Source organism: Schistocerca gregaria, chromosome 2 (assembly GCF_023897955.1).
Source record: "Schistocerca gregaria isolate iqSchGreg1 chromosome 2, iqSchGreg1.2, whole genome shotgun sequence".
Lineage (NCBI taxonomy): Eukaryota > Metazoa > Arthropoda > Insecta > Orthoptera > Acrididae > Schistocerca > Schistocerca gregaria.
The window spans coordinates 489,133,827-489,156,549 of NC_064921.1; the positions used below are offsets into that span (position 1 = coordinate 489,133,827).

General features: G+C 35.7%; 1 protein-coding gene across 1 annotated transcript in view; it reads right to left on the reverse strand.

The window, feature by feature from the left end:
* Nucleotides 1-8,192: 8,192 nt before the first annotated feature.
* The window catches only part of LOC126327615 (esterase FE4-like), a 28,302-nt gene continuing 13,771 nt past the window's right edge, over nt 8,193-22,723 (reverse strand). The window contains exons 5-11 of the mRNA XM_049995902.1: nt 21,656-21,841; nt 20,236-20,435; nt 18,313-18,478; nt 13,704-13,885; nt 10,010-10,142; nt 9,738-9,858; nt 8,193-8,468 (exon numbers count right to left, since the gene is read on the reverse strand). Coding sequence (XP_049851859.1) covers nt 8,315-8,468; nt 9,738-9,858; nt 10,010-10,142; nt 13,704-13,885; nt 18,313-18,478; nt 20,236-20,435; nt 21,656-21,841 — 1,142 coding nt within the window. The 3' untranslated portion in view covers nt 8,193-8,314. The remainder of the gene's footprint in view (nt 8,469-9,737; nt 9,859-10,009; nt 10,143-13,703; nt 13,886-18,312; nt 18,479-20,235; nt 20,436-21,655; nt 21,842-22,723) is intronic.

The window sequence follows — 22,723 nt, forward strand, 5'->3', positions numbered from 1 at the left end:
ATGCAGTTCTTTTTTAATCCACTTAAGAATGTAAAAGATGACATGGAGAAAAACCAGAGGTCTTTTGCTATCTGTGGGAGAAGGGTCACAAAATTGGCTTCTTATGGATTTGCAAAATGTGTGATTCATTTTCTATTGATGGCATTATTATCTGCAACAAATGATACAATCTGAAAGCCAACAGCTTCTGCACCTACTACTTCCATCCTTCCCACATCAAACAAATGTTCTGCATTCAGTTTCTTGACAGGCAATATATGCAAAACTGATTGAAACGACAAGTATACTTTGAATCACGAATACATGTGCACTGTTTGCCATATCAGCAGCATCTAAAGTCAGTCCAGTAATATTTCCTGTCTTAAAATCAACATATGACATGATGTGAATCTCATCTACCATAAAGGTCAGTAACAGTTCATGTGGTTCCAAACATGAAACTTCATCCTTCAAATCACTTAAGAAATTAGGATTACTTGTCTTCACATTCATGTTTCAGCTAAGCTTCCATAATGAATTTGGATGATATAGAATCACAAAACCAGATGATTGCAAAAACATATAAGCATATGGAGAAATAATAGTAAATTATATAGAACAAAGAATGAAAAGTTCTATGTCAAATTTGTTATGAGCCTTGGATTGAAGAGACAATGCAGTTTGAGATATCAGGAATAAAACAACTTTCTTCTTACCTTCTTCAAATGGAAAAATTTCAAGAAGGAAGATGTGTAAAGCACTTTTTCTGCCATTAATTAAATTTGTACATAACTTCAGGGCATTTTCAGCTTCAGTTACAGTTTCAGTTATTCACCAGTTAACTGCAGTGCTTTGGAGAATCAGATAACTCAGAATAAAGTGACCTTGACAAACCCAGAAAGGAAATGAAACAAAAATTATTCCAGAGATAATTTGAAATAAAATTATTATAAAACTACTGACTTATAATCTTACAATGTAGATTTCAAACAGTAAATGTATAAAATGCATCTTTGATAGCAAAGCAAGGTGAATAGTTTTCACTACCTTATTCCTAATGCAGAAAATGCTACTCAAGCAATCAAAAAATGTTTACGATCAGAAATTTTGGGATGGCAGAAATACTTTGTAATTATTGTAGGTATTTTAAATTAAGCTACCTCTCCACATAATAACATAAATTTTTATGTAACTTATACATTGTACAGTTATCATGTACTGAAACACTCTAAACCTGATCTGTGATCTATGATCAATGAAACTGCATGCTGATAATGGAGTCTTCAGGTTTATTATCTACTGTTGCATACTTCACATGTACACTGAAATTAATGTTGCTAATTTTTTATATATGGAGCTTGGTAGTGCTATTGACAGAATGTTCTGATGGAGTGAAGTTCCTCTCTTAAGCAGGATGAGTCTACTTCTTCCTCAGTTACATATCCATCAGAAATTTGAACACAGGTATATTTTTCCCAGTCCAGTAGTTGCCAGTACAGCTTGATAAACAGCAGTAATTCACCGGTGTGATGGAAAGAAAATACTAGATGGTGGTGAAAGAGATATATAGAAATAACAACACTTTCACCAACTCACAGCATGGCAGCAGTCCATTCACAGTAAAACGTCATTGCCGTATTACCAATATACTCTATATCTGTGGGCCATTTGTCATAATGTAATGGAGACCTAGCGAAACTGTTGGCTGGCCTCGTTTTTTCAGAGTTGTCTCTTCAGTTCACTTTAGCATTTGTCAAAACAACAGCAGAGACACTTAAAAAGGGGCACCACTTTGTGAGCTGCATGATTTTGGCTTACCAGAGGCGTTACCAAGAAACAGAAATGAGATTATTATTTGGCTAAATGCCTAACATACGCTTACAGTAAATGTTTATAACAGCCTCATAAAGAGTTATAATGTAATGCTCCATGACTAAAATGTAAATATAACCTTTCTAGATGCACATGAAATTATGATCCCTAGCAGTTGTCTCACATCTACAGTGTTATAGAATCATAAGCAATTAGTTCATGGTGTGTTTAGTATGGTCTTTGAATCTGAAAGATACTTCAGTACATGAACCAGCATCATATCCTTCCCACTTACCCATGTGTCCTCTGTTCCAATTTTTCCTCTGATGATCAGCTCTTACACTCCAACCTTGTGCCTGTTCCAGCAGCTCAGATCCTGTAAACCCACTATTTTTGTCTCCCTCATTGTAGAGAAAGCTTACGACTGTATATGGCATTCTTGTCTCCTTTTCAAATTCCAGAGATACACACTTCCAAATAACTATATCCACCGTATTGTGTCCTTCCTGTTTCATTGTTCATATTTTGTCATTATTAACAATAACAATTACTGTACCTTCCATCCCAGTGCTGGAGTGCTCCAAGGCTCTGTGCTCTCTCCTCTTCTTTATATCCTCTACACTGCTGATATGCCCAAACCACCTCCACCAGTCCAACAATGAAAAGCATAGTATTTTTAAATGATTGTTGAGCTTTTGAACAATGATCATAATTGAATTTAGCAGATTCACATAACATCCTCATACACAGACACAGCTCTATGATCGTGACTCTCCGCACTGATCTGGCACTGCAGTCTGACTTAAATTGTGTAAACTGGACTGAGGAAGAGGAACAGTGGTGAAGAGGCTGGAGGAATGTTTGGAGGAGACACCTGGGGAGAGCAAAACCAACAAAATGAACTAGGAATGTGTCTTCACCTTGGTTATGCCATGCAGTGAAATGGAGGAGTGGGTTCATGTAAGAGACAGAACAAAGAATGAAGGAGATTGTGGAGATAATACTCTGAACATAGATTAATGAAGTGAAAGGGAGATGGGAGGAGTATAGGAGCAGTTACAAGTATAGATGTGTGACAAAGCTAGTGGAGATTGAACCAGGAGAGTTGTAAGTTTGGAGGAGAAGTTATTAAGACTATGACAAATGTGACATGTTGTTACTGAGACCAGACAATGAAGGATCTGTTAATGAATGTGTTTTAAGATCACTGCTGAATAGGATCCATTCCTCCAAATGTTTTATATATTTGTCGCTCAAAGGAGAAGGAGTTGCAGGTAGGGATACAATCAGTCATGTGTATAAGGACTGAGTTTGTGGAAGTGAAGTGTACAGAATGTTGGGAGAGATAGTGTTCGTTGGCAGCAATGTTACTGTAGCAGTGTTGTGTGTATGTGTTGAGACAGATTAGATTAGATTAACTTTCATTGTAATTGATCCATAGTGAGGAGGTCCTTTAGGATGTCAGAGATCTCTGCCCTTAACTCTTTGCCTTTAAATATGTCTGCTTGTGTCTGTGTATGTGCGGATGGATATGTGTGTGTGTGTGTGTGCGAGTGTACACCTGTCCTTTTTTTCCCCTAAGGGAAGTCTTTCCGCTCCCGGGATTGGAATGACTCCTTACCCTCTCCCTTAAAACCCACATCCTTTCATTTTTCCCTCTCCTTCCCTCTTTCCTGACGAAGCAACTGCCAGTTGCGAAAGCTCGTAATTCTGTGTGTGTGTTTGTGTGTTTTGTTCATGTGCCTGTCTGCCGGCGCTTTCCCGCTTGGTAAGTCTTGGAATCTTTGTTTTTAATATATTTTTCCCATGTGGAAGTTTCTTTCTGTTTTTATATATATATATATATATATATATATATATATATATATATATATATATATATATATATATATATAGAAAGAAACTTCCACATCAGAAAAATATATTAAAAACAAAGATTCCAAGACTTACCAAGCGGGAAAGTGCCGGTAGACAGGCACAATAAAATAACACACAAACACACACACACAAAATTTCGAGCTTTCACAACCAGTGGCTGCTTCGTCAAGAAAGAGGGAAGGAAAAGTAAAGATGAAAGGATGTGGGTTTTAAGGGAGAGGGTAAGGAGTCATTCCAATCCCGGGAGCGGAAAGACTTACCTTAGGGGGAAAAAAGGAGAGGTATATACTCACGCACACACACACACACACACACACATATCCATCCATACAATGGCTTTTGGAGGCCAGACATACCAACAATTAAAGGGAACAGCCATGGGTACCAGGATGGCCCCCTCATGTGCCAACCTATTTATGGGTCACTTGGAGGAAGCCTTCTTTGTTACCCATGCCTGCCAACCCAAAGTTTGGTACAGATTTATTGATGACATCTTCGTGACCTGGACTCACAGTGAAGAACAACTCCAGAATTTCCTCTCCAACCTCAACTCCTTTGGTTCCATCAGATTCACCTGGTCCTACTCCAAATACCATGCCACTTTCCTTGACATTGACCTCCATCTGTCCAATGGCCAGCTTCACACATCCGTCCACATCAAACCCACCAACAAGCAACAGTACCTCCATTATGACAGCTGCCACCCATTCCATATCAAATGGTCCCTTCCCTACAGCCTAGGCCTTCGTGGCAAACAAATCTGCTCCAGTCTTGAATCCTTGGACCATTACACCAACAACCTGAAAACAGCTTTCGCATCCCACAACTACCCTCCCCACCTGGTACAGAAACAAATAACCAGAGCCACTTCTTCATCCCCTCAAACCCAGAACCTCTCACAGAAGAACCCCAAAAGTGCTCCACTTGTGACAGGATACTTCCCGGGACTGGATCAGACTCTGAATGTGGCTCTCCAGCAGGGATACGACTTCCTAAAATCCTGCCCCGAAATGAGGTCCATCCTTCATGAAATACTCCCCACTCCACCAAGAGTGTCTTTCCGCCGTCCACCTAACCTTTGTAACCTCTTGGTTCATCCCTATGAAATCCCCAAGCCACCTTCCCTACCCTCTGGCTCCTACCCTTGTAACTGCTCCCAATGTAAAACCTGTCCTATGCACCCTCCCACTACCACCTACTCCAGTCCTGTAACCCGGAAAGTGTACATGATCAAAGGCAGAGCCACGTGTGAAAGCACCCACGTGATTTACCAGCTGACCTGCCTACACTATGATGCTTTCTATGTGGGAATGACCGGCAACAAACTGTCCATTCGCATGAATGGACACAGGCAGACAGTGTTTGTTGGTAATGAAGATCACCCTGTGGCTAAACATGCCTTGGTGCATGGCCAGCACACCTTGGCACATTGTTAGACCGTCCGGGTTATCTGGATACTTCCCACCAACACCAACCTATCCAAACTCTGACTGGGTGTTGTGTGCTGTCCTTAGGTTAGTTAGGTTTAAGTAGTTCTAAGTCCTAATGGACTGATGGCCATAGATGTTAAGTCCCATAGTGCTCAGAGCCATTTGAACAATTTTTATATCAATTGCTTCTACTGAGAAATTCATCAATGGAATAGAATGAGTTGGCCACCAATATATCCTTTAGGCTTCTCTTAAACTGAATTTCATTGGTTGTTAAGTTTTTTATTTCTGCTGGCAAGTTATTGAAAATGTGTGTTCCTGAATAATGCACACCTTTTGTACAAGACTAAATGACTTTAAATCCTTGTGAAGATTATTCTTATTTCTAGTATTGATTCCAATAATTGAGCTGTTGGTCTGAAAAAGTTATATATTTTTAATGACAAATTTCCTTAAAGAATAAATATATTGGGAAGCAGTAGTTATTATCCCTAATTCCCTAAACAGGCTTCTGCAGGATGTTCTTGAGTTCACACCACATACAACTCTTACTGCATGTTTTTGTGCCCGGAAAACTTAAGCTTGGCTTGATGAATTACCACAAAAAATAATCCCATATGACATTATGGAATGAAAGTAAGCATAGAATGCCAGAGTTTTCATTTATATATCCCCTATGTCTGACACAATTTGCATTGCAAACAGAGATTACTTAAGACGCCTAAGCAGTTCTGTGGTGTGCCTTACCCAGTTGGATTTATTATCAAGTTGTAATCCCAAGAATTTATCACTGTCCACTTATTCTATCTTCTTGTCTTCATATGTTAGGCATATAGTCGTGGGACACCCCTTACAAGTTCTGAACTACATGTAGTGTGTTTTTTCAAAGTTCAGTGACAAGGAAGTGGCTAGGAACCAGTGATTAATGTCCACAAATATTTTATTAGCTGATCATTCTAAGACAACACTTGATTTGATATTTATTGCAATGTTTGTGTCATCAGCAAACAAAACGAACTTGGCATCTGGTAATGTTACTGATGAAAGGTCACTGATATACACAAGAAAAGGTAAGGGCCTTAAAATGGAACCTTGTGGGACCCCACATGTGATTAGTTCCCAGTTGGATGATGCCTGATAGCTTGATACATGTCTCTTTCCTAATAGCACCCTTTGTTTCTTGCCAGACATATAAGATTTGAACGATTTTGCAGCATTTCCTGTTACACTATAATATTATAATTTACTTAAAAGGATATTGTGATTTACACAGTCAAATGCCTTTGACAGATCACAAAATATACCAGTTGCCTGCAACTTTTTATCTAATGAATTAAGCACATTTTCACTGTAAGTGTAGATATATCAGAGCCCTTTAGAAATCCGAACTGTGACTTTGACTGTATGTTATTTGAGATATGATGGTTATAAAGCCAATTGTACATTACTCTTTCTAAAATTTTTGAGAATGCAGGCAGAAGTGAAATTGGATGGAAATTGGATGCTACTTCTTTATCTCCTTCTTAAACAGTTGTTTATCTTCAGCATATTTTAATCATTCATGAAATATTCCACTGATAAGCATCTGGTTACACAGATAGCTTAATATGTTACTTAACTCAGAATCACATTCTTTAATTAGTTTTGCTGATATTTCATCATACCCACTAGATAATTTTGATTTTAAAGATTTTATGATGGACATTATTTCTGCTGGGGTGGTGAGGGTCAGATTCATATTATGGAAGTTGCTTGAAATGTCTGGTCTGAGATATTCCATAGCAGCATCTACAGAACTTGACAACTCCATCTTTTCAGTAACAGTTATGAAAAGTTTTTTTTTAAAAAAAGTTCTGCAACATTATACACATCTGTTACCAATGTATCATTTACTCTTAATGCTATTTGTCCCTCTTCATGTCTGGTTTACCAGTCTCCTCCTTTACTATATCCCATATTGTCTTTATTTTGTTATCTGATATGACTATCTTTTCCTTGTAATATATTTGCTTTGATGTCCATATTATGTTCTTTAATATTTCGCAGTATTTCTTGTAATGTACAATAGTATCAACATCGGAACAGTTTCAGTTTGACAAATACAGTTTTCTTTTTGTTTTACAAGCTATCCCTATTCCATGAGTAATCCCTGGCTTCTTTGTAGACTTAGCTCTAACCTTGGTACGTTTTTGGTGAAAACAGTGTTCACAAAAGGTAAACACTTTATTAGCAAAAGTGTTATGTTTTTCATTCATGCCCTGAGCACTGTAAACATCTGTCCGGTGAATGTCTCTGAGGAGTGTCCTAAAATAACCAATTTTTGGCTTATTCATTACCCTCTTGAGCTCAGATTTAACAGATTTTATATCCTGTTCAGTGTTAACACGTAACAGAAGGAACTGCACATCATGATCTGAGAGGCCATTGACTATTGGTTCTGTAATATAATTTTGTCCATTGGACTCTTCTATAAATATATTATCAATAACTGTTTGTGAGCAAATGGCTGCCCTAGTGGGGAACTTTACAGTGGGAATTAAGTTGAATGATAGTGTTACTAACTCAAATAAGTTCTTATTGGGAAAGTATTTAAGTAAATCTACATTGAAATCACCAGCAACCATTATTTCTTTGTTTTTGGTTGTTACTTCAAAGGATGATATGATCCTTAAGCATCTGGTTGATGACTCTGTTCATCATACTGGTATTGGTGTTAAAGGAATTACAGTGGAACTTCAGTGATATCATTCTTAGATAGTTATAATGTTTTATTGACTACAAGACTCAAATCATGTTCAATGGGCCACAAAACCACTACGAGTAAAAAGTGGTGGCTTTTATGTATCTTAGAACCTAGTCATAATACACAAATGTAAGAAACTGGTAATGAGTAAACTGGATAATTGAAGCAAAGACTTCTTGAGGATACCTCAAAAATACTGATTTTGTTTCAACACAAAAATATTTCCAGTTATGTTTGTAGGTCAATATCAAAACTAATTGCCTACTTAATTATACACTTACACCACAAAGTAAATAAAATATTCATAGATTTTAGGTGATGGAAATAGCCAAGGAATAATAAATCCAATATTTATTATGTATCATTTCTTTATTTATTTTCCATTGCCCTTACATAGTTGGTTTTCATTAATAGTTCTTATAACAAAATGTTGAACGCATACAAATAACTTCCTTGCTTTACTGTGCCTAGTCTATGGCATAACACTGTGCCAAAAATCCATGCGTTCCTTGTTAGGTGATGTACCAGGTTGAATAGTGCAGCCAACTTCTAGATAATTAGGGTTGTCTGGCTTATATGCATTCCAGTCTACAGTAACTTTTCCACCACTGTAGGGAGAAGGATCACTGAAAGGAGACAATTTAGAATTATAGACACACTACAAAATCTGATGGCTTCTTAATATATCAATGCAGCTTGTCTAACAAAAAATGAAAAGTATGTAGAAGGTTAAATACTGCAACACCGATGTGGAACTTTTCAGAAATCCTGTATCCCCTTAAAAAAAGTGTACATTGGACTGAGACGATCAGACACCCACTTCACTTATTTTTTTCAATATGATCTTAGAGAAAACTGATAGGAGATTTATTAAAACTAATAAACAAGGGATTCCACTATAAGGGTCATTACTGGTCATTACTGGACTTGACTATGTAGATGTTGCTGCATTAATGAGTATTTCTGAAACAGAAATAACCAAAAGTATTCAAAACTATTACAAAATTGCTGAGAAAACAGTGCTATTTGTTACCAGAAAAAAGGACAGAATATATAGTTATAAGTAAGAAAATCTGAAGTGATGCATGGTTGGTTGCAGGTGAATTCACTTTCGAAAACGTTAGAGTGCCTCAATTACTTAGAATGTCTTATAAGTAATAATAACAGAAAAGATTCTCATCAAACAATGCTCATAAAAACACCTAAATTTTATCAATATATTAAAGAGAAACACTTAAAAATTCACTTACATTAATTGTATGTTATAGCAGTATTATGGTACTGATGAGAAATGTTAATATTTCGAAAGAAAGATGAAGAGGCTCTGTTAATATTTGAAGAAAAAAGGTTAAGTGTAATTTTTGAACATGTATGTGATGAAAGTAACACAGAATGGAGGATAACAGAAAACGAATTACAAGACCTGTACAAACACTATAACATCATAATAATGCTAAAGAAGAGAAGCCTGAACCAGCCTGGCCATGTAGCATGAATGATGGGGAACAGATTTCCTGGAATAGCCTTCAGCAGGACAATAGAGAGAATGAAAGGAAGAAGAAGATTCATAATTACATAATGAAAGAATACGTGGGAGAATATGGCTATGAAGAATATCAACATTTAATGGACAAACATTGCACTCAACAGATACTAATGGAAGAGACTTGTAGGGCAAGTATCTTCATAATAAGGCTCTTGCCACTCACTGATGGTGACAATGGTGATCTCTCTGAAAAAAGTTATCTAATTAATAATAACTAGTAGACCTCTAACAATTCTTTGCAGCTGATGCTAATCTGTTAGACACCTATACAATAAAAATGAAGGTTATCAGTCAGATTGGATCTTCAGAACATGTGAAGGAATTGATGGAATAGAATGAATTTCTTTACCTGTATTTGATAAAATTTGTCCACATCTGTAGTAGCTGCACTGCAGTTAGATAGCCTGGTGAACATGTTTCAAGAGATTCATAATACCACATGTATCTCCTGTCATCTCCATGGCTAGCTCCTGTGAAAGTTAGATGACATAATGAGGCATGTTTTATGGAAGTGGAGTTACATATAATTTACTACTACTAAATGACTTTTATCAAGCTTTGAAAATTGAAAAAGAATGAATTGATAGTTGAACAGTATTTATATGAATGTAAAACAATTACCTGGGAAATCAGGGAATGTATTGAGTGGTCCATTGAATGAAAACTGATAATAGTAAACAGGTTCTGAAGAATCCCTACTCATGTTCCGTACAGTGGTGTCTATTCCTTCCACAATAAGGAGATCTGATATCATCTGTAAAAATTTAAACTTTATGTACCATTATGTGTTGAAGAGAACATGAACAGCACAATAATGAGTCAATAATTGTAGTCATCAAGACAGTGTCATTTTAGAAGTTACAATATGCATTGATATAATTTGTAGTAAGCTATTACTAGAGATTAACCTAATAGGTCAACATTGTGACTGTGGGAAGAAATACACTTAATTAAAGTTCATCCTGAAAACATGTTCCTTTCTGTAATTCACTGATAAACTTTCAAATGTTTTTTATGGATGTGTTATATATTAGTTCACTCATGGATATTGTGGTCTGTAATTGATTTTGACTGAATAAATTTGATTTGATGTCTCGTATATATGATCTCAGAAATATAACAGACATATTCTGGTATTAAAAATAAGTCATTAACTATTCATTTGTCTTCATGACTGTTCATAGTATTGTGTTTAATTGTATACAAAACAAGAACTCTCAAAACAATACATGTACAAGAACACAAAGTAAGATAAAAGCTTTGGTTACACTACTGTTTTGTTAGAACATGATCACACTCAGAATGGTTATTATCATGTAGGATATGTCTACAAACAGTTGTCTTGTTCCAGACTTTTTTACACAGGTTAGCCACTCTATTAATCAATCAGGCAAAAACACCCCTCTCATTACCCAACTATATGACAGACTGCAAAAATTATCTGATATCTTTGACAGAAATCAAAATCATTGTCACCCTGCACTCAAAATCATTGCCATCCATTCCTAAGTGCTTCTTTGAATCTCATCAAATGATGAAGTAGCCTAGTTCTACAGATGCTTCCAAAAGCTTCCTTCCTGTCCTTGTGAATGCACCCTCCCACCACATACTATTCCACTAATGCCATGGTATATTTCAACAGAGGCAGATTCATCTGTGAAATGATCTACTTTTCTCTCACACCAAACTGCAGCTTCAGTTATACACTAGATAACAGTGAAGATGTAACTGTGATGTTTGTTATCTATATTGACTACATGATAATGATAACAACAGTGAAAAACATGAATTAGCTCTGATTTTCAAGTTAAATGGGGTGCATTTAATTATATTTTGTTATCATTTGTTGTCAATCCTTCCCAAATGATCTTCAAATCCAGTAATGGTAGACAGACTGATGAAGTTGAGGAAACAATAGCTGTGTGTGTTTTGTGACCATTTTCAGCCCAGTCTAGTAGCAACAATGGACAGGGGAGAGGGAGGAGTGGAGCATGCTTCATTTGAGCATAGTTTCAGTCTGTTACAAGCTGTGTTCTGTTTCTGTGCTGGGAGAGCATGTTGCTGAAGTGTAATTAGCGTGAGTGCTCATTGTAATTCCTGTGACTCAGTATGCCTCACAAATGTATAAACAATGCTGACAATTTTTGCTACATTTGCAGACAGGCTACATTGAAGGCCAATAATGCCATGGATTAGGAAGGCATTTCGACTGTGCTTTGGCTGTGAAATCAGGGTCCAGGACAAGCCCTAGGCTCCTCATGTATTTTGCATATCTTCAGTCTCAAGTTTACATTAATGGCTGAATCATAAAATATGTGCCATGGGCTTTGCTGTACACATGATCTGTGAGGACCATCAAAACATGTGAATAATTCTTACTTTTGTATGACAGCTCCATTAACACATGGTATTTCCAAGCAGAAAGTCTTCCTTGACATATCCTAAAATATCATGAGCCAAGTAATCAGTGACTAACACAGAGGGACTCACTGTTCCTGTCCCATGTGATTAAGATAGTGACAAGGGCAGTAGTGAAACTAGTGCTACACCATCACCTTCAAAACCCTGTTCTTCAAAAGATCCTGATTTCGTGTGTAACAGTGAGTGAATAGAGATTAAGGAAATACCACTGTATGAGTATGATGGTCCTGTGAGGGACCTAGATTGCCTAAAGGTAAAGCAAAACTGTTGGTCTCAAGAACTATAACAACGGACTTATTTTGATAAGATAGTAAATGAGACTTTGTTATGTAACTGACATATGCCATTCCATCGATTTTCGAAATTGAAAAGAACTTGGTATTTTGCAGTGATGTACAGGGACAAATGGCAGCTATGAGCACTGACAATAAAAGTGATCAGTGTAGGTTTTTCATTGACTTCTTCAAAGTAACTCTCAAGTAAGTGCTAGAGCATAATGACAACATATTGTCATCAGTTCTGATTGGATATGCACCATACATGAAAGAAATATAATAACATGAAACAACTGTTTTTGTGAATGAACTATAACAAGTTTAAATGGCAGATTTCTAGGGAACTGAAATTCACAGGCATATTACTTGGGCTACAACCTGACTACGTCATATTCTATTGCTTCCTGTGCCTCTGGGACAGCTGCACAAAAGCACTTCAATTACAAAAAGAAAGACTGATGTTAGTCACTTGAACCTAAATCTCATAATGTTATGCACAAAGTGCTTGTTGTATCCAACGACAAAATTTTCTCTGCTCTTCATAGAATAGTCAGCCTAATGAAAAACTTTATTAAGACAATGGTCAAAACTAGGTAAATATTTTTCTGTTTGCTTGAGAAATTTCCATGTCTTAGCAAGGCAAAATTAAAAGAGGGGACTTTTATAGGTCCTCAAATACACAAACTGTATGACGATGAGCATTTAAGCACCATCCTTACAAGTGATGAAAAGTTTGCTTGGGATGCCTTTGTTCAAGTGCAACAAACTTTCTAGGAAATAAGAGGGGAGAAAGCTGTAAGGATATTGCTGCAAATCCTCTGCATTACTGCAATAGATTGGGGTGCAACATGTTCTTAAATTTAGATTTTCTAGATTATCAGTGGGACTTCTTCCCTGACAGCTGTGGTACTGTAACCAATCAGCATTGAGAGAGCTTCTATCAGCAAATTTCAGACATGGAAATGAGGTACCAGGGAAAGTGGAGTGAATCATTGTTAGCCAATTACTGGTGAACACTAATTAGGAAATTACGAGCAGAAAACTCGAAACATGTTGCAAAGCAGTTGTGCATTCAGTGACCTTCCTTTGAGGCAGTTTATACAGGCTATAATGAAAAGGCATCATAACTTCAAAATGAGAGTTAATTGTTCATTTTAATTAACATTTTCACTTTCAGAACATCCTAAAAATAAAGATTTACTGTTTTCATGACACTTACAGAAAGAAGTACAATTCTGTACATACACACCCTCCATAAATATGTGATAGGAGATAATACTTCAGTTAAAATATTAAATACTGAATTCAATAACAAACAGTTGTACTAATATTTTTATTGAAGACAACCAATTTTGGTACAACATTAGACCATCTTTGAGTGTGGTGCAACAAAAGCAAGCATGTGCAGGATAAAACAAGAAACAAGTGGTGCATGAGATTTGAAGACAGTTTGATGTTGGACCAAAATCATTTGTCTTCAATAAAAATAGCAAAACAGATGTGAATTTTACAATGTAATTCCTAATCTTCCCAGAACCTGTTCAGTACCTCCTTCTCAGAATAGTAATGAAAGGAAATTTTCATCTCCTTAAACCCAAATTTTAAAGATTGGCTCTTACAGTTGCAGTTGAGTCATTCATTGCTGGAGTGATCTCGTTGTCTCCATAGTAAAACTGCCGGACCTCTTCTGCTACTTTGAGCTGTTGTTCTTCACTTGAGAAGCGAAGTTCGTCAGCAACATAGAGATCAAAGTTGTCATTCAAATTCTTTGCTCCTTCTTCAGTTGCAAATAGCCCATCAGCTGGAAGTAAAAATTTAGTTAGTTTGTATAGCCACTGGCTATATTAGCACATATCATTACTCTGAATATGACATTTTACATATAATATTTCATTTCCATACAAGACATCAGTATAAAAAGAAAATAACAATCCTCTCTTGTTTTGAAGATAATTTATTAGCTTTTTTAAGTGTGTGAGAATGTTCCTATTTGGAACAGACAGTAGTATCAATGGCAAGGGCAGGAGGCAGTGTTAAGGTTATCTAAGGTTATACAGAGAATGGTCTGAATGAAACAGTACAATTAGAAAAATAATTTTACTTGAGACAGGTTGTAACTGTTAGCTGCAGGCCATGTTCATTTTTGTGAGTATTTTTATAGGGAGGTGCATAGAAGACACCTGTGATGAAACATTATACTATACTCAAATATTGACCAGTTGGGATTGAAAATATATTTTGGTCATTACAAAACTGCAAAAGTATAGCCACTACACTACACTAAAAATTGTTTTGTCTGTTAATAATTTGTAAAATTTGGTTCTCTGTTGTTGATCAACTAAATTGGACAGAAATTTATCTCTGAAATTTTTGTTTTACTCTTGTATGCATCCTTCTAAAGTTACTTATTACAGTCCTTTAAGAGTTAGAAGTTACCACATCAAATAGACACGCTGTTGGTGCAGTAGCTCATTTGTTATGATCAATCTTGTATTTGCTCTCACACGTACTGTGTCTCTGATCTTCTCTCTCCACCCGCTCATTTGCTTTATGTGACAGTGAATATCTTCATCGTTTTTTATTGCAATTTTATTTTTTAGAACAATTCCTCTTATATTAACTATTATACTTACTGCTTTTAAGCATAACGAATTAAAACATTAACAGATTCTCTGCTATTATAAAAAGTTCATGCAAGTTACATTAACTGCTTTTACATCTAGATCGTCCTCCATATTTACATTCGTACTCTGCATAAAGCTGTCAAGATCATGGCAGAGAGTACCTTATAGCAATGGTAACACCGTGTGTACATTGAGACATATTATCCACACTTAACACTTTGTTGTATTTTACCATTTACATTTTTTGTTATATTTTTATTTAATTTTTTGAATGCATTCTGCTCCAAATCTTCATCAGACATAAAGATCATGGATTATTAGTTAACATTTTCATCACTTCTGAGGTCTCATTCATTCACAGTAATATGGATATTATTGGGTATTACCTACTTTCCATTTGCCCACTTTATGGATAGGGTGGACAAAAATAGAGAAATACCAGAAGTTCAACAAGACGAATATACGTAATACATTGTAGGCAACTGTTGGCATTTAAAACAGCTTCCAGTCATCTCAGAATGGATAAATACTGGTCACATATAGTTTTCAAGGGAATTGTATACTAATTTTCCTGCAAAATAGTGGATAGTGATCAGACAACCTTCCCTCAAAAGTTGCTGCAAAAGGCTAAATAATACTGAGATATGGTGACTGTGGTGGCTTGGGGAGACCTAAAGACACTTCATCCTTGTATCAAAAAACTGGTCCTGGATGGTGCATGCTGTGTGAATAGGGGCCCTGCCACCTTGAAACACAGCATCACCATTGGGGAGCAAGCACTGAACCATGAGATGAGTCTGATCTGCAAAACTGCTGATGATGTAATCTGTGACAATGTTACAGAGTGACCACAGGGTACAAGCAACAGTACAATATGGCACCCCAAATCATGATCACACTCTCACCTTGTTTCACTCTTGGGACATAAACATGGCCACAAGTTGAAAACAGTGTGAAACAAGACACATCAGACCAAATCATATTCTTCCATTGATACATATTCCATTTTTTATATCTTTGGCACCACATTTTCCTGTGCTTGGACATTTTCATCAATGATGAGTGGTTTTCACATTAAACTTCACTTTCAAATTGTTGCTTTTGGAGGTCTCTTCATTTTGATTTTGTGCTGACAATGTTTCCAAGTTCAACATTCAGTTCTGTTGTAGCTTTTAGAGCCCTTGTCCTCTTATTTCTTCATCACAGTACTGTTCAGTGACTGACTGACACAGTCACTCAATACGCACATTCATCCACATCGTGAATTAGTAGGAGAAGTTTTTCTGCTTTTCCTAAGTGTGGTATAAACCTTCAAAATGGTGTCTCTTGTAACACCAAATGAATCTGTTACCTTTGTTACTATGCAGAACACTATTCTAACCATGAAAGATACTTGCAACATATCAAGGATACTGCACAGCTCACACCTGTGGTCAAATACAGCATCCAACCAGGGGGTTTGGCTAGCACCTTTATTTATGTTGAGGCATGCATTTTTCTTGGTGTTATCATATTCCTGTCCATCCCCTGTAATTGTAATCCCTGACATGATCACATGATAATGACTACCTCTGGACTGATCAAATATTTTTTTCAAATGTTGGAAAGTCCAGAATGGAATAACAACAATATGGAAATGATAAAGTGCCACTCATGACATAGAAGTGGCATTGAGATGTAGACAGGCACAGTGAAGATGACTGCTAAAATATTGAGGCATATGACAATGTTCTCCTCATGTACTACAAGACACATGTATATTAACACAAGTGCATTACATAGACGAATTGTCTCTGTGTCTTGGCACTTTTGTTTGGAGTTAGTGGCCCCTGGGGCCTAGAGACAATGGCAATATGTTTGTGAATTTTGCTTGCATAAATACTCATATCTCAGTAATGGTCCAAATCTCTCAGTTCCTGCTGTATGTAACAGTTTATTCTTCCCAATCTATAATCCCTGTCACTGCAAAAGCTACCTATCAGAAGGCATAAGCCAATTTTGTAATATTGAAAATAAGGTCATAATGATTCTCTTTCTGAGAGATTATTTATCAGAGTGACAGAAGTAACTAGTCATAAAAGGAAGTTATATCAGCCAAATCCGGCTTATTCAAATGTAAGTACAAATGTGTCCCAGAAAGGATCAACTAACTCCTGTGGCAGATGCTACAAGGCAAACATTCAGCATCTTACTGTGATTTATTGTTAAAGTTTCAAGAGCATACATTCCTATAAAAATCAACAAATACATTCCATCCCTTAATGTACATCTTGTGAAAAGACCACGAAGAAAAAATTAGAGAGATTTGAACCCACACAGAGGCTTACTGCCAGTCATTCTTCCTGCAACCTATTCACAACTGGAACAGATAAGGGGGACAGTGACGGTAGACACAAAGTAACCTGCATCACACACAGCAAACAGCATGCAGTGTGTAAATGTTAGATGTGTTTAATGTCAAATTAGAAATTAGGCTTTATAGTTGAGTTTAACAAGTCCACCACTTGTGAAAAGTGTTTGACTGTCTCATCAACAAAAAGAATCATAATTTTTCCCTTCTCTGTTGAAATTTTTTTTCTTTTCTTTTGTAAACACAAAATTAACTCTTATCCAGTATGCTGATCACTGACTCAATCAAGTTCCAAGAAAATGTTCAAAATAATATGAAAGAAAAGTTTTGGATATTTGAAATGCATACTATTTAGTCATAAACAGTGAAATCTTAAGTATTTTTGTTCATTTTGTGTAACGTTGAGACTTTTTTGGGGTAAACTGTTCGCTGCATTCTCAAATTGTCACTTTGCTCTTGACAATCAACTACCTACTCTTAGTGCAATACTACATGTATTGAGCAAGACAGTGAATAAAATCCCACTAGTAATAACGAATTGAGTTGTAAGTGACAAATCACCAGTGGAATTGAGGTAAGTAATTGTTATTTCAGTATTATCACAAGTGCTCATAAAGTTCAAAAAAGATTTTGGTAAACAGTATATGTTGTGCTTTTCTGGAGTTAACTCATGTCTCAATTTAATCAAATATTCATTTTCTTATAGAACAAGTTATCAACAAGAATAAATCACGTTTTCATAAAGATTACATTCATTTCAATTATATATGAGCTAGACAAAAATAAGTTTTCAAATTGATGAATTATTTTGAGAATTTGTAGATGGCAAATGCTTGAAAAGCTAAGACAGCAGTGCGTTTGCTTCACTACAGAATAAAATGATATACTGGAATGTATCTATTTAGTGTTGCTTAAAGACAGAGTATGAAAAGTTTCATTTCATTCTATACAAATATAATACTATAAGCTAACAACTTTTATTGCATTTGTCATGGTTAAAAAAATTTACATAGTCATAACTGATCTGGTGATCATCATATTACCAAGTGAAACATGCATCTGAGTTATTTTTTTTAGAGTCCTCAGTATAAACTTAATATTGTGGTAGTGGTAGAACTGTGGACTTTTCACTCGAAACTACACTTAAACAATATATTGCAAGTTCATTTTATCCATATCTTTGAAGCAGCTGTTATCTTGTGTGTTAAATCTGCTCATTCTATGAATAAATATATGTATAATCTATAATCATACCTTGTGTCCTAACAAGCAGTTCATAGCTTGTAACACCTGTTAAGTATGGCACATGCGTATAGCGGTTTTCTGATATTAGTTTAGCTGGATGCTCAGTCAGGAATGCACCTTCATTTTCTGGTTCCACGTGTGGAGCCCAAACACAGATAAGGGCATTTTTACGGTCCTGAAATGAAAGAAAATCTTACTTATTTGTTTAAGTCAAACAACCTTACTTTTTTTATCACAGATGTTTTGCTATATTAAAAGGCAAAATTTTATTAAAGAAAAAATGTCATAGTGCATTGGTATGAAGGGACGGTATCTATAGCTGAGAGGTCATCAGCAGTGCAATGTTGATGAGCAGGCATCAACACTAGTGTTTGAGAGATCGTTCCATTGGTAGCAGCACTAGAACAATTCCATACAGTCTTATGAGACTCACTGAGGAGCTGCTTGGAAGGATAATACAGCCTGGTAGAAGCTCAGTGTTGCGTGGTTCTATCCCCTTCCATACTGCATCTAAATGGCACCTTATTTCACAATGCTGAAATTGTGGACAGTCACCTCTGCACATTTCTCTGGGCCTGACCAGAAGAGGGAGACCAAGAGATGACTACACTAAGCAGATTCAGAAGGATATAGGTTGCAGTAGGTATTGGGAGATGACGAAGCTTGCACAGGATAGAGTAGCATGGAGAGCTGCATCAAACCAGTTTCAGGACTGAAGACCACAACAACAACAACAATGTTAAGAACTAAGATATTGTACCACATCTGCTCATTTTGATCTTGTAACAAACTTGTCAAAACTTTAGAAAATATTCATTATTGGTGTATTTTTCATACACTATAAGTTCAATCCAGTTTATCTACTGCAATGCAATTTTTTTCATTTCCATAAAAGAGCCTTGGGCATGTTCCTATGAACAACTGCTTCTTTCATATTTCATTTCTTGGCTTGCGATTTCTTCATCTACAAACAACCTCTTGATATGTAGTACAGGCATATAACTAATTTTTTTAAAACTGAATCTCCTTCTCTAATATACATACATTGTGATCTAGTTTTAGTCACATTCACAAAGAAAAATTTTAGTATTCAAATTTGGAAGAAAAGTTGTCAATCTGGTCACGAAAACTGTAATGAACATCACACCATTACAATTTCATTTTAAACTAATTTTTCTGCCCTTCATTCCATGACACTTCTCCATTTAAAACAATGCTTTATTAAGCTGTAGCAACTAAACACAAAGATTCATGATCTATGTTTTCTTTTGTAACAGAACATTTGCTGGTAATTCACAAAGTATATATGTTATACAGCATTCCCAATGATTACAAGACAGTGTGGAAAAGGTAAAGTGGAAGTACAGTATAAACCACTGTCAACATGTCAGAAGCTAGTCAGGGGATCCATCATAAGTGAATTAACATGTCGAGGGTGTGAGCAAATCATCTTGTGTAAAGTGAGTAGTAGTGACAGAATATGTTAGGAGAACTTCCAGTGACATTTCTAATGTAACTTTCAGTTTTAAATATAAGGTAATGTGAATCATTAATTGAATCTCCTATTAAATAAGACAATATTCTTTAATAAAGTATCCTGTAATCATGTTGACTGAAGAGCTTTGAATATTATTCTTTGTCATTTGATTCAGTATGTTTTGGACCATAGTTTCTCACAAAATAGAGAATATAGCAAATCTCTCTCTCTCTCTCTCTCTCTCTCTCTCTCTCTGCCCATCTTTTTAACAGTGTCTAGATGGGCAAATACATGGAAAATAAACACAGACGGTGCTAATTCAGACTACTCTTAAACAAGGTGTGTTTAAATCCTTTGACAGTGAAATATATTGTAGGTTGTTCAAATTAGTATTATGAATCTGTTAACTTCTGTATATTAAATCTTGCAACACTTGACAAATCTGGAATTGTTACCTTTGGATCCAGAGCTGGCCCCCTTGCTTTGACAAATTCCTTTGCATCAACAGACATCAAAAACTCCATAAGTTCTGAAGTGGTCTCTCCAATAAATCCCAAATATGATGCATAACGGAATGTTCTGTCAGTAGCATTTGTAGTAAATGCCCAAGGACTAAGTGCAGATCCACTCTGTGCTATAGCTCGTTTGAAAAGACCTGTGAGAATACAAAAAATGTTTATTCAACACAAAGAAAGGATCGAATAAGTACATTACGTCAACTTAAGATCTTTGCTTGACATGAAATTATGTTTTTGGCTTTGTTAATTTCTGTCACAATGATTTTCTGCTGCAATGCTCAATATTTTTACGAATATGACACTGGTCACTTATGCATTTCACTCAAATTCCTAATATTTACTTTATTTTGCATTTACATCCCTCATTATCCTACTGTAATGGAATTAGTACCATTTATTTGTTTCTGAAATATGCTGTAAATGTCTTCTACCTTCCCATGAGTAAAAAAGTAAACAGCAGAGAAAAACTGTAACAGAGGCGTTTATACTAACAGGAGTTACAAAACAAGTTTATGTATAAAAACAATTTATTATTACTTTCTATTACTAATTATGAAACATGGTGAAGGGGTATGGACTTTGCATCTGAAAACTGTTCGACATTGAGATTACACAGTGAATAATGCAGGGACATCTTCTTGGAAATACCAATATTTCAGAGGTAATTGAGGTTTCAGTGGCTGATAAAATTCCTTTTAAATATGTCTGTTGTTCAGTACAATCTCATACAATTTCAATTGGAAATTAGTGATATTTGTAATCACTTTGCATTCTTACATTTCAGTTCTGGAGTTTTTTGCCCTTTGAAAATATTGCAGTGCAAAGCCATCACAAAATCTCTGATTTTCTAGTGCTAAAAGAAGTAAAAATCATAGAGGGAGGTATTGTCATGGGTGGCTTTAACAATGAACACCACTAAGGAAAAATGTTGTAAGTGGTCATTATGTTCAGCTTCTCTTGTGAATTAAGATTCAGGTTTCAGATATGATGATTCCATTTCCTGACCCATGTCCATTGGACTTTTGTTGATATTTTGGTATGTACCATCACTTCTCAACACATTTTGAATGGCAATATCTTATAGCTTATTAAGTAAGAATTGAATCTTATTTCTTTTCAACTCCCAGAATATTTCAGATTATTTATTGCCAGAGGAGTGAGTAAATTAGTTTTCTCAGCTTCTCATGAAGTGGGACTGTAATTGCAATGAGTAACATAAGCTCTTTTGCAGCTTAAGAAATGACGGTATTGATGATGTGCACATCATAAATGATTTATTTGGTTGACCCAATTTGCTGCTCCACAATTTATTACATTATATTATACGATTTTCAAATCTTAGATTTTACTACTATACCTTTTGATAATGGTGACAGCACATGGTAATGTACTGCAGATCCTCCTGAACTCTGACCGGAAATAGTAACTTCATCTGGATTACCGCCAAATGCTCTAATGTTTTGCTTTATCCACTTCAGTGCAAGGACCTGATCTTTCATTCCAAGATTTCCAGGAAGGAGAGAATCACCTGTGCTCATGAACCCTGTATTCAACAAAAATTCTTTCAGCATGGAACAGAAGACATGTCATTTGAAAACAAAAATTTCTTTGCAGATACTCTATTGTATATAATTTGTAACAGACAAAAAAAATTGCAATTTGAATAAAAGTAAAGTTTAAATTATCTGCAAAAGTAAGAAATGATTAGACAGTATGAATGTACTATTTTTATTAGTTTAAAAGTTGTTGATATTAGGAAGGAAGATTCTCCGATGTGCAATATTTTCCGTTTCTAGTTTGAAAAAGAGAGAGAATGTAGGGGGGAGGGGGGGGGGGGGGGATGACGAGTATGATGTAATTTCTGAAAAACGAAAGAACTGTACAACTTGAATGTGGATGTATTTTTCTTCAGTTAAATAAAACAGATCAATTTTAGCAACATAACATAAATTGTTAGTATGATCTAAAATGTTAATATATTAATGATCTTTAGGACATACATGCTCCAAAGGTATTGTCACTAATCTTCTGAGATGTGTTACTGATATGTGTGGTAACTTCTGTCCCCTTGCAACAGGCAATAGATGAGGGAATAGTAGCACCAAAACAAATTCTCTTATTGAACAAAATTTTATTTGCAAATATCAGACACACAAGAACACAGAAGGTGAATCAGCCAGTGGATGAAAACAAGAGTGAAATTAAGCCAGTATGTTGGGTGGTCGATGGTTAGCATATATGCAAGAGTGTGAACATATTCATCATGTTTGACTAAACATTTATATCACTGACACAACACACTGACTCTCTGATATGAAGTAATCCATCATGGGCCAATAGTTTTTCTAATGACGGCATGCTGGAAATCTACATTACTTGTTAATCATCTAAAATGCAACCAATTTCCAATCATCATGTGATATAG